This window comes from Danio aesculapii, chromosome 17, assembly GCF_903798145.1.
Source record: "Danio aesculapii chromosome 17, fDanAes4.1, whole genome shotgun sequence".
Classification (NCBI taxonomy): domain Eukaryota; kingdom Metazoa; phylum Chordata; class Actinopteri; order Cypriniformes; family Danionidae; genus Danio; species Danio aesculapii.
In genome coordinates, this window is record NC_079451.1 from 47,437,668 (window position 1) to 47,450,481 (window position 12,814).

Consider the following 12,814-nt stretch of genomic DNA (forward strand, 5'->3'; position numbering starts at 1 on the left):
AGAAAAAAAGGTGTTTACAGCCTGGTACAAAGAACGATTTTGGTTCATATAGCTATTATTACCCTTCATGACAACTGTGAGGGGGGTGAATTTTTTTTATAACTCATCCATTTCCTTTATATTAGGTTATATTAAGTTTGCATAATTAAGGGCGTGGCCACTTGAGTGACAGCTAGGTCTGGTTGGTCGCCGTCACTTCACCTCAGCTGAATCCGGCAGATTAGCCACTGATCTCGGCATATTCATCGTATTTTTGTTTTGTTTTATGTGGCTTTACACAGTCAGCTCCTTTTAGACTTATTTCTTACAATAATCAGATGATATGGGATGCTGTGTGCATTTAATTGTGCTCACAAACCATTAATGTGGCCTCGTTTCCCATGTGAGTAAAGTTATATACTTGTATACCATCTCTATAAATGTATTTGTTTTATTTAAGATCATTTGTCATTAATATTTTTCTTTAGACCCGTAAAGCACTCCAGAATGTGACAGATTGATTAGCTGTAGGCTCTAGAACAGTCATCTGAAGCGTTATCATACAGTGTTATGCCTGGAGTTCATCAATAGTCTTGCATTTACTAACACAGACTATATCTGAAGTGTTTGGACGTAATTTGCGTTTTCCTCCTGTTGAAAAACGTCATAAGAATAATGTTTAGTGGCTCACTGTATTACTACAGTGTTTTTAAAAGTCTAAACACTTTATTGATATAGTGTACAGCCAAGCACATGTGGTCAGAACACAAACGAGTCGCAGGTAATAGAGTATCAAGTAAAGTCTGTCTGCTAGGTCTAAGCAAAGTGCCAGCTGGTGTCTGGAGCTCCGCTCACTCTCCGCCTCTTTGCCCTTGTTTGGTATCCCGCCGCGGGTGCGATGACGCGCGAACAAAATGGCGACGGTTGGCCGCGCCTACTTGTAGCTTCTTTTGCGCTCTTCAGAAACCTATGGGTGACGTCACGGATACTACGTCCATATATTTTACAGTCTATGACATTTCCCTGGAGGGCTAATCATTTGGTCTTTAATAATATCTGCCGTTTCTTATTATGTAGACATTTTCTTAAACTCATTTTATGCCTCACTTGAAAAATTGACTAAACAATTTCAAGGCCTTTGAGCTTTTATTTTGAAAATTTAATGTGCTGTTAAGTGCATTAATGAGCTAGGATGTTAAAGTCCTGTCAGAAGCATTCACTATTTGAAGTCTTTGCTAATAACAATTGTATTTTCAAGTGATCCTAAAACAGATGTGGGTCAGAAACGAGTTCTCCCATTTTGGTGCCTGCATTAAATAAAAAGAAATAAAAGTCATTTTATATAAATAGTCAATATTAAAAATTAGTGAAATGTCTGCTTTAATGTAATAAATAACAATATAAATAACAAAATCTATACACGTCTCGAAGGTTTACATTTATGCAAATTAAAAAAAAAATTACAGTGTCCTGTGTGTTAATTAAAAAGAGCAAGCATTCACATGACATTTTATTAAGCTTTTATAAGAACAATTCAAATTAATAGCTGTTTTTTCCCAGCATATCTTCCTCTGTGTTAAACAGAAGAAAGAAACTCAAACAAGTGAGTGAAATAATGACTGATTATTAATATTTGGATGCACTGTCCCTTTAACAAACAGAGCCATCTTGACTCTCTGTCCTAATTCCCCACATTGTCCTACCTCGTAAGCGTCGATTCATTCCCCTCGGCTGCCAAATCCTTCAAACTTTATCAATACTTGTGAAGTAATCCAGTCTGAGAATTCAACAGGTTTTGCTGAATACCCGAGCGCTCCGTTCTGCGGCTCGTGTAAGGATGGAACAGCGTTTGAAAGCGTTTCTCTTGAGGATTGTCACTTTCCACCCACACGCAGACATGCACACAGCTGCATATTGTCAATCCACAGTCATTCATTCCATTAGGCTAATTATCACAGGCAGACCTTCATCCCGAGAGGAGGAGGAGGAGTGGGACTCTATGAAAGAGGATTAGACTGCATGGCCATCTGTGCCAAACTGAATTAACTCTTAGCCCTCCAAAAACTACCTGTTGTTCTTGGTTTAAACACTGAAGCACATAAATAGCACACGACTAAAGGGCCATGCTAACCAACAATAGAGTGTGAGTTACAATAGTGTATGCTGACAGCATACAGTAAATGTATTTTGAAAATCTATTAATTTAAATTTTCTGATTCAATATCATTTTAAAAGTAAAGCATTTCTCTTCATTCTGTGAACAAATCAAACATTGCAGTCAAAGCAAACTTATTAAATATAAAACAGCAGAATTAATATAATACTAATTATTTGTGTAACAGATAGGCTACAAGTTAAAAATAGAATATACATAATAAACTATTCACATTTAAAAGTATTAGATATGCTTATTATTAAACAAAATATGTTTTTTGTAAATTATGTATAATTAATATATATATATATATATATATATATGTATGTGTGTGTGCGCGTATATATATATATTTATACACACACACACACACAGACATATACATATATATAAATAAATATGTATATTTCTGTATGTGTGTGTGTGTATATATAAATATATATATGTGTATATATATATGTGTGTATATATATATATATATATATATATATATATATATATATATATGCGCACACACACACACATATATATATATACACATACATACATTCGAAAGATCACTGAAAAATGTGCTTGTTTTTCCTATTTTGACTGCTATATGCCATTATAAATTGTGCAAACAACCCATCGAAAAAGGCTTTAAGACCAAGCCGAATCCTTGGTCACATCGGTGTGACTTCAGCTAATCAGTTTTTAACATTACAAATAGGGACGCTCATTTCGGTTAATTTTGCTAACCGACAACCGCTGCTCGGTAATCGGTTATTAACGGTTAACTGGTCAGATTACCGTTACATGTTTTTAAACAAATTGACGTGTCTATTTTGTGTCTGACACATTAAATATTGCATTTTAAAATACTGATTTATTTTAACATGCTAGCATATTAATAACAGAACATGACAACAGAGCATCTTCAAGCACCTGCAGTGTTTCCAACAGCATAGAAAAACAGAATAAAATAAATAGGCCTGCCCTAAATTTTCACTTAAATGATTCATTTAAATTACAAAACGAAAACACTGACTGATCCTTTTTAAGAACCGGCATAGGCTGTTTTTTTCAATCATATGTTTTTGTCTTCTGTCAAAAAAAAAAAAGCAGACGAGCCATGTGCAAACCACTTGCGGCCGTTAGTAAACCATTCAAAAGATGCCACTCTTAACGCAAAAGCACATTCAATCAGCCCCTGCAGCTAAACTAAAAATATATAAAATAATCTTTTTAATTGGTTAACTGATACCATTAATCGGTTACAAACGGACCCTTTCGGTTAACGGTTAATCGATTATTTTGAGCATCCCTAATTGCAAACAATTATTTTTCATGAGTCCAACATTCAGCTGTGCAAGAAAGCATAAGAATCTGATGTAAGTGAAGTCATCTTTGCCTACTGAAATACTGTATTGTTTTTAAATAAAGAATAGGTTTTACAAGTAACTTTAATCGAAATCTTGAACCTTATTCCTGAAACAAAAAATGACCACTAAAAAAAGGTGTGAAGCACCAAAAGCAGCCTATATTCAAATTAATTTGAATACTAATTTGGCTAATGTTGTTAACCATAAAAATTTAAATGTACTTTTTTTTCAAGAGAGGCTAGAAAAAGCTCAACATTATTATTATTATTATTATGTTGAAATTTTTATTATTTAAGTGGCCGAAATTTAACGTGCTGGCAAGTTTGTTATTTGCCTAATAAATGACAATAGGACACAATTTTTAATTTAAAACTTTAACAGATTCCTATTTTTCTAATGATGTAATATGATGTCACACATTTGTATCCTAAAAACAAGCATTTATTCATATTTCTTTGTTCTAAATCTTATGGAAAGGTTTTGGTACATCAAAACATGTGGTTAATATGACTACCTGACAAGCTAATCCAGCTAAAAAATAGTGCTTAAAATGTCGCTAGAATTGAAAGCTCATAATTAAATAGAAAATGAGGCGAATAACCCCAAAAAGGTTCACTTTTGAGAAAAAAACAACCACTCCTTTCACCAGGCTGGCTACAGGTCTGATGCTTATCAAATTATTATTTTCTAAAATAAAATGGCATTAAACTTATCATTAAACAAAATATTATTTGTTCAACGTTTCATACTTGTTGCTCATTATGTAGGTCTAACAGAATATCAAAATTATTATCAGAACATTATTAGTCTAGATGTTGGTGTGTGTTACCAGAACATACAGCTTGTATTAATAGAAACAGAGAGTGCAGTTTCAAGTCTTCTGGGTTTCCTGGCAACAACAACACAACAGCTGTCATGATGGCCTCCATACACACATTACAAGAGATTTCGAGGATGAAGGTAAACCTGCAGCCCTTTACCTCTCATTTCACCACATTCACACACAAATAAACAGCATGAGATACACTAAATCGACGGCTGTTTCTTACCTGCGCGCGCATACACTTGTTGACAGAGCAGAGAAACCCGATGCTGTATGAAGTATTATGTCACGATCCAGTAAATCCATCATCATTCAGTTTGAAGGACGTTTGTGCGTATTCACTGCTCACTCGTTGAATAAAAACTTCTATATTCTGTTTTTTTTTCAGAGAGATGAAGGTATTGGTCGATTGAGCCGCTGTTTTGAATGGATGGAGTTTGATGGCGACGATAAGCGGCAGTTTTTACATCAGGAGTTTGTGTATGAGAATGTGATGTTTGCGGTGACTCGAGGACTGCCGTGGTCCATAGTGGTACAAGTGGCTAATATTTCCAAAGACCTCCTGCCGAAAATCAACGGTGGGTTATCTATTTCGCCGTCCATTTGAGCTCCTTCAAACTGATATTTTGATTAGCGCGTAAATACTTCATCACGTGATCGTCACAGGAACGCGCAGAGGTCTGGCTTTTTACCTTGGCGTTTTACCTTAAAACATAATTAGCAAAACATGTTTATTCATCACAACACGTTCGAAATCAAATTAGTTACAGGCTGTAGATTAGTTAATGTCATGTTAACTGATAATTTCATGTCAAATTTGTCTTCATTCTGATGGTGTCATTGGAAGTTTGATTTACTAACGTGGCTAATAATGTAAAAGTAATTCAAATCGATAGCTTTATATTTAGATCATTAGTTTGTCACTTTTTGTTCAGTTGTTTTTTATTGTAGAGATACATAATTCTATAAAAAAATATAGATAGATACCGTAGGTAGACAGACAGACAGATCGATAGATATTTAGTGAAATAGTAATATTTTTTATAGATAGATAGATAGATAGATAGATAGATAGATAGATAGATAGATAGATAGATAGATAGATAGATAGATAGATAGATAGATAGATAGATAGAATGTAATATATATTTGGAGATAGACAGGCAGGCAGACAGACAGAGAGAGAGATAGATAAATTTACTGAAATATATATTTGTAGATAGATAGACAGACAGACCGACTGACCAACAGATAGATAGATAGATAGATAGATAGATAGATAGATAGATAGATAGATAGATAGATAGATAGATAGATAGATAGATAGAATGTAATATATATTTGGAGCTAGACAGACAGAGAGAGAAATAGATTGATAGATAGATAAATTTAATGAAATATATATTTGTTCATAGATAGATAGATAGACAGACAGACAAACAAAAAGACCGATAGATAGATAGATAGATAGATAGATAGATAGATAGATAGATAGATAGATAGATAGATAGATAGATAGATAGATAGATAGATAGATAGATAGATAGATAGATAGATAGATAGATAGATAGATAGATAGATAGAATGTAATATATATTTGGAGCTAGACAGACAGAGAGAGAGATAGATTGATAGATAGATAGAATGTAATATATATATTTGGAGCTAGACAGACAGAGAGAGAGAGAGATAGATAGATAGATAGATAGATAGATAGATAGATAGATAGATAGATAGATAGATAGATAGATAGATAGATAGATAGATAGATAGATAGATAGATAGATAGATAGAATGTAATATATATTTGGAGCTAGACAGACAGAGAGAGAGATAGATAGATAGAATGTAATATATATTTGGAGCTAGACAGACAGAGAGAGAGATAGATAGATAGATAGATAGATAGATAGATAGATAGATAGATAGATAGATAGATAGATAGATAGATAGATAGATAGATAGATAGATAGAATGTAATATATATTTGGAGCTAGACAGAGAGAGAGATAGATTGATAGATAGATAAATTTAATGAAATATATATTTGTTCATAGATAGATAGATAGACAGACAGACAAACAGACCGACCGACCGACCGACCGACCGACCGACCGACCGACCGACAGACAGACAGACAGACAGACAGACAGACAGACAGACAGACAGACAGACAGACAGACAGACAGACAGACAGACAGACAGACAGATAGATAGATAGATAGATAGATAGATAATCACACTCATACATTACGGTCAATTTTAGCTAACCCGATTCACCTATAGTGCATGTGTTTGGACTTATGGGGGACCTTCTTGCTTTGAGGCAATTGTGCTACCCACTGCGCCACCGTGATGGCCACAAATAATTATTTTATTTTTTTGAAGGGGCAGGATCTCGTCTTCCTTCTTTTTTGTCCTAAGCTGATCACATGCCTCATAGATAGATAGATAGATAGATAGATAGATAGATAGATAGATAGATAGATAGATAGATAGATAGACAGACAGACAGACAGACAGACAGACAGACAGACAGACAGACAGACAAACAGATGGATAAAATAACCGTACTATTAAATTATTTTTACAATTTGTAATATTTTATTCATAAACAATTAACATCTCTGCTGTTTTTAATCCTCATATCAGGTTTAAAGTCATCTGAGGTCATTAGTCTTGTGAAGGCAGGTTTATCACAGATTAATCCTTGCCTCTCCTCGACTCATCATGCTGTTCTTCTGGACTTCATTGTGCAAACATACGTTCCCCATCAGCGGCTCTACCAGGCAGCGTTCAGCGGTGAGACGAGTCTGAAACGCATCAGACGAGATCTTCAGATTGAAACACCTCCTCAGCCGCAGCCTCTCAGTGAAGGAACAGACGCCGAGCGGTGGAAACAACAGCAGATTGTGGAGGAGCTGCGTTCGGCTCAGTCCAGAACACAAGCAGAAATCCAGGAGCTCAGAGAGACCAGCCGGACTCAGATCATGAGTACCCTGCAGGACAGATTACACAGTCTGCCGGATGAAGGACAGATGAGCAGACAGGTACTGAATATCAGACATTTACAGCATACTGACTCAATTTTGCTAGGATGTTTTAGGTGATATCTGGGTGTTTTCTAAATAAAACCGACTACCCGTAAATAGAAAGATAGGTAGGTAGGTAGATTGTAGGTGCAAAAATTTGGTCACGCTAACAGAATATTGACATCAATCTTTTGTACAGCCACATTTGGCTGGAATAAAAGCCTGTAGACACTTCTTATAGCCAAGGATAAGTCTCTGAATTCGTGCTTAAGCATTTTGGGCCATTCTACCTTGCAAAATTTCTCCAGTTCAGTTAAGTTTGATAGGTGCCAAGCATGAAAGGGCCCTTTTAAATCAATTCATAGATTTTCAATGATGTTCAAGTCTGGGGACTGGGATGGCCATTCTAGAACATTGTATCGTGTTTGAGCATTAATTCCATGATAGATCTGGAACTGTGCTTTGGGTCATTGTCCTGCTGAAACATCCAACCCTGTCGTAATTACAGCCTCTTAACTGATCTCTGAACATTGTTCCTAAGAATCTGCTGAGACTGGTTGGAATCCATGCAACCTTTAACTCTGACAAGGTTTCCAGTACCTGTGCTTGCTACACATCCACACAGCACAATGAACCCTCCACCATATTTTACAGTAAGGAGTAGGTTGTTCTCCTGGAATGCTGTGTTATTTTTCCGTCATGCAAAGCGTCTATGGTTGTGGCATCTGTCCACAGTATATTTTTCCAAAATGATTCAGGCTTGTCCAGATGAGCCTTTGCATACCTCAAACGACTCTTCTTGTTGGCAGAATACTGAAAAGGCTTGTTCTGCATCGCCTTCCATTGAGCTGTTTTTTGTGAAGAGTGCGCTGAACTGTGGACTGATGTACGATGACATTATCAGCAGCAAGATGTTCCTGGAGCTCTTTGGAGGTGGTCTGTAGTTTGTCTGTGACCATTCTAGCTATTCTTCGCCTTTGCCTTTCAGATATTTTTCTTGGTCTAGCACATCTTTCCTTCACAAGAACTGTTCCTGTGGTTCTTACTATATTTCTGACTGTGGAGATAGAGACTTTAAACCTTTGTCATAGCTTTTTGTATCCGTCTCCTAATTCATGTTGGTAAATTGTCCTAGATTCAGGTCATTAGGAAGTTCTTTTAAGGTATCTTAAATATCCTTTTTCATGACTGGTTGCACCTGTGTTAGGATTGTAAAGGTTTACAGAGTCACTCAAATCAATTTCGTGTTGTAATCAGAAAGCATTGAGTGACTACAGGTTTTGAAATCCACACAAAAGAGAGGGTGCACAAACTTTTGCATAGCCTATTTTTCAGTTTCAATTTAATTTCACACATCTCAATACTGTTACACTACGTATTTCTGTCTGAAAAAAACATTACATTATCTAGCTTTCTCTAGAAACCGAATGGCATTTCACTGTGATCTTCTCTTATAAAGAAAGGGCACATAATTATGCAACCACAGAGGGGGGCCCAAACTTTTGCATGAAACGACAGACAGACAGACAGATAGATAGATAGATAGATAGATAGATAGATAGATAGATAGATAGATAGATAGATAGATAGATAGATAGATAGATAGATAGATAGATTTAGTGAAATATAATATATATATTAATGTAATATACTTAAAAAATTTAGTTTATGAATATGTAACTAGGCAAGTAAAAAATTGACTATAACATTTAAAGATACTAGTGTAGTTTTTGACCTTATATTATTTCATCCCATACATAGTGTCTGGTCAGTATATTTTATTATCACTATATAGCCATATACATGTTGCAGTATATTTAAAAATGTAAGCACTACTTTTGCACACATGTAATATATCAAATAATGTTTTACTGTACAGTATTTTTCATTGTGTTTTTTTTTTCCATAAGAATGACTTTGTAAACACCCTAAAAGTGATGATTTATAACAATAATTTTTATTTGTTTAGTATTTTATTGACCTTTTTATAAAAAACAGAAGGATTTTAAAGTGTGCACAGTGGCCCTGAAGCAACCTGAAGTGTGGTTTCCTGCTCAGTGGTAAAATATAAAACAGGATTGTGGTCTTAAGCTGCCCTGTAGCTGTTGGCACACCATTACCTCTTCAAAAACCATCAAAGTCAGTCTCTGATGGGCTCTGATGCGAAACCACAGGCCTTTCAGCAGCACTGACCTAAAAAAAACATCTTGCAAACTCTGCTATTTTACAGCACAAATCTAAACTGTGAAGGCTGGAGTTATCCTTAATTCTCCCACAGCAGAGTTGGGCAAGTTTCTTCAAATTACTAATTACATTCATTCATTTTATTTTCGGCTTAGTCCCTTTATTAATCTGGGGTCGCCACAGCGGAATGAACCACCGACTAATTACATCATTGAACATAAAAAATTTAAGTTAAGTAAACATTCATTCATTCATTTTCTTTTCAGGTTAGTCCCTTTATTAATCAGGGGTCGCCACAGTGGAATGAACCGCCGACTAATTACATCATTGAACATAAAAAATTAAAGAGTTAAGTAAACATTCATTCATTCATTCATTTTCTTTTCGGCTTAGTCCCTTTATTAATCTGGGGTCGCCACAGCGGAATGAACCGCCGACTAATTTCATCATTGAACATAAAAAATTTGAGTTAAGTAAACATTCATTCATTCATTCATTTTCTTTTCAGCTTAGTCCCTTTATTAATCAGGGGTCGCCACAGTGAAATGAACCGCCAATTTATCCAGCATATGTTTTACACAGCGGATGCCCTTCCAGCTGCAACCCATCACTGGGCAACACCCATACACTCTTATGTGCACACATATACTATGGCCAATTTAGTTTATTCAATTCACCTATAGCGCATGTCTTTGGACTGTGGGGGAAACCGGAGCACCGGGAGGAAGCCCACAACAACACGGGGAGAGCATGCAAACTCCACACAGAAATGCCAACTGACCCAGCCGAGGCTCGAACCAGCGAGCTTAATATCTGCTGATACTGCTCCTTCAACAGACATTTAACTGACTATAAGAAACTTTGCAAGTACATGTCAACTTACACTAACCCTAACCCCAACCTAACAGTCTACTTATAATCTAATGAGAATTAGTTGACATGTAGATGCATTCATTCATTCATTTTCTTGTTGGCTTTGTCCCTTTATTAATCCGGGGTCGCCACAGCGGATTGAACCGCCAACTTATCCAGCAAGTTTTTACACAGCGGATGCCCTTCCAGCTGCAACCCATCTCTGGGAAACATCCACACACACACACTCGCATGTAGATGCAATGTAACTTAAATTCAACAAACGGACCATCAACAAAGTGTGACCAAAAATACTTTTGTGAGGCAAGAAAATAAATTGGTCCCCTGGGTTTGCTATAGCCCCAGGGCCCAATTTGGTCTTAATCCGGCCCTGCACACGATCGATTTGTTTTCGGACAACATGAAGAAATTAGGTTAACTTTTTACTTTTTTTATGAATTTAATTGGATTGAACATAAAACAATTAAGTTATCCCAACAAAACCCCAATAATTGTGTCGTTTCAGCTTTTTTAAATAAGTAGTTTGAACAAGCGACCATTTTTTCGAGTGTGTAATGCTCTAAAATGATTGAGTAAATGAACTATTCATAAATGTAAAAATGAAATCATAGATCGACATCACTATCTTACTCAATTAATTGTTTCTTTAATTGTAATTATTTACTCTGCTACTCTGAATTTAAAAATATTTTAAAAATATTTTATATTAAATAATATAAATTATTAATATATTAAAATAGATAAAAATATTAATATAATATAAATACTAAATATTGTCATGCACTGATTTCTGACTTAAGAATATGTAATCATCCTAATAATTAATACATGTAACATTTTATTTATTTTTTTTTATTGTGTTTTTGACAAAAAGTACAATACATTACAGGTATTCGATGACAAAGGTATATTAGTTTTTTTGTTTGTTTTTTAACTACACAGAAACAAATATAATAAAAATAATAAAATATTATAATAAATAACATAATAAAAATTATTAAGAAAAAGAAATGGATTACATGGATTAGAAATGGATTAAAATGTATAATAAAATAATCTTAATAAAAAATAAATAAATAAATAATTGAATAAATAAATAAGTAAATAAATAAAAAAATAAATAAATAAATAAATAATTAAATAAATAAATAATTGAATAAATAAATAAATAAGTAAATAAATAAATAAATAAATAAATAAATAAATAAAAAACCTAGGGTAGGGGGCAACATGTAAAATTGTACTGAAAAATAGAATAATGTATTTGGAAAACAATAAATGGATTGATATATACAGAATTCTTGTATTTATTTACAGTATTAAAGGCATGTAAATTACAAGTAACTAATTAAATTACCTAAAAATGAACAGTAATCGCTTACTTTTGCAGTGCATACGTAATTTTGTTACAATAGCTAGTTATTTACTACTAATTAACACTATTTTACAATCATCACACTCATACCAAAGACATTATAGAGCACTTCATTAAGTATTTGCGGGCTGTCAGCAGTTACCAGATGGATTAAGATGGATTAAATGAGCGCAGCACTGTTATTTAACCCTGTTGAGCACAACCGCTTTAGTTCCACAATATAAAAATGAACACACAAGACTAGGACTTGTGGCCTCTATAAAAGCATAGATCATCTCTTAACAGCTTCCGAGCTGGCGGTAGGTCTGCCCTGAAAGGTTTATGCGCTATCGCCGAAAATCAATTTCACTGTGGAGAAAATAAATGGGGTTTTTACTTTACGGTTTCCTCTCTATTCCCTCATATTTGTCTGATGGGAAACGAGCTGAAGCAAACAAATGGGTTTTATTGTGACTACTTACACACATGCTCTATTATGCTCTTTTGAAAACTCATTTGGGGATAAAAATGAAAGATTTAATCACAAAGCATGTTTGTGTGTATGTGTGTGTGTGTGTGTGTGTGTGTGTGTGTGTCATATGTTCTTATTCCTGTAGGAGGTTGAAGAACTGCTGCACAGTGTTCTGCGTTTGCAAGGAGAGATTATAATGGAGTCTCTGACGAAGGAAACTCGCCTGACAGAAAATCTACTGCAGGTTAAACTGAGACAGTCTGAAGTACAAAGACAGCTTGATTATACACCTGTTTTCCCTGATAAACAAAGATTGGTAACGCCAACAAGATCCAAAAAGAAGGGAATTTGACATATAGTTTTATTACTTGAGATGTCCATGCTCATTTAGTTCCCAATCCACACATCTTACCAAATGAATCTTAATTTAATTAAATTGTACATACTATAAAGGTTTTGTTGACTTGGTTTCATCAAGTATATGAACAGTTACTTAAAATTATATGTACTGTTACTATATACACTGGCCATTTTATTAGGTACACCTTACTAGTTTTAGGTTGGCCTCCGTTTGCCTCCAG

At 34.7% G+C, this 12,814-nt stretch overlaps 1 protein-coding gene across 1 annotated transcript; it reads left to right on the forward strand.

Moving 5' to 3' along the window:
• Positions 1-4,394: 4,394 nt before the first annotated feature.
• On the forward strand, positions 4,395-12,585 carry c17h8orf74 (chromosome 17 C8orf74 homolog). Its single transcript, XM_056476408.1, has 4 exons — positions 4,395-4,455; positions 4,707-4,896; positions 6,971-7,368; positions 12,379-12,585. The coding sequence occupies exons 1-4, from the start codon at positions 4,411-4,413 to the stop codon at positions 12,583-12,585; spliced, it is 840 nt and encodes a 279-aa protein (XP_056332383.1). The 5' UTR covers positions 4,395-4,410.
• The last annotated feature ends 229 nt before the right edge of the window (positions 12,586-12,814 follow it).

Coding starts and splice junctions, on each gene's coding strand:
- c17h8orf74 (XM_056476408.1), top strand. CDS start 4,411: ATGATGGCCTCCATACACACATTACAAGAGATTTCGAGGATGAAG. Junction 4,456..4,706: donor AAGAGATTTCGAGGATGAAG/GTAAACCTGCAG, acceptor TTTTTTTTTCAG/AGAGATGAAGGTATTGGTCG. Junction 7,369..12,378: donor AAGGACAGATGAGCAGACAG/GTACTGAATATC, acceptor TTATTCCTGTAG/GAGGTTGAAGAACTGCTGCA.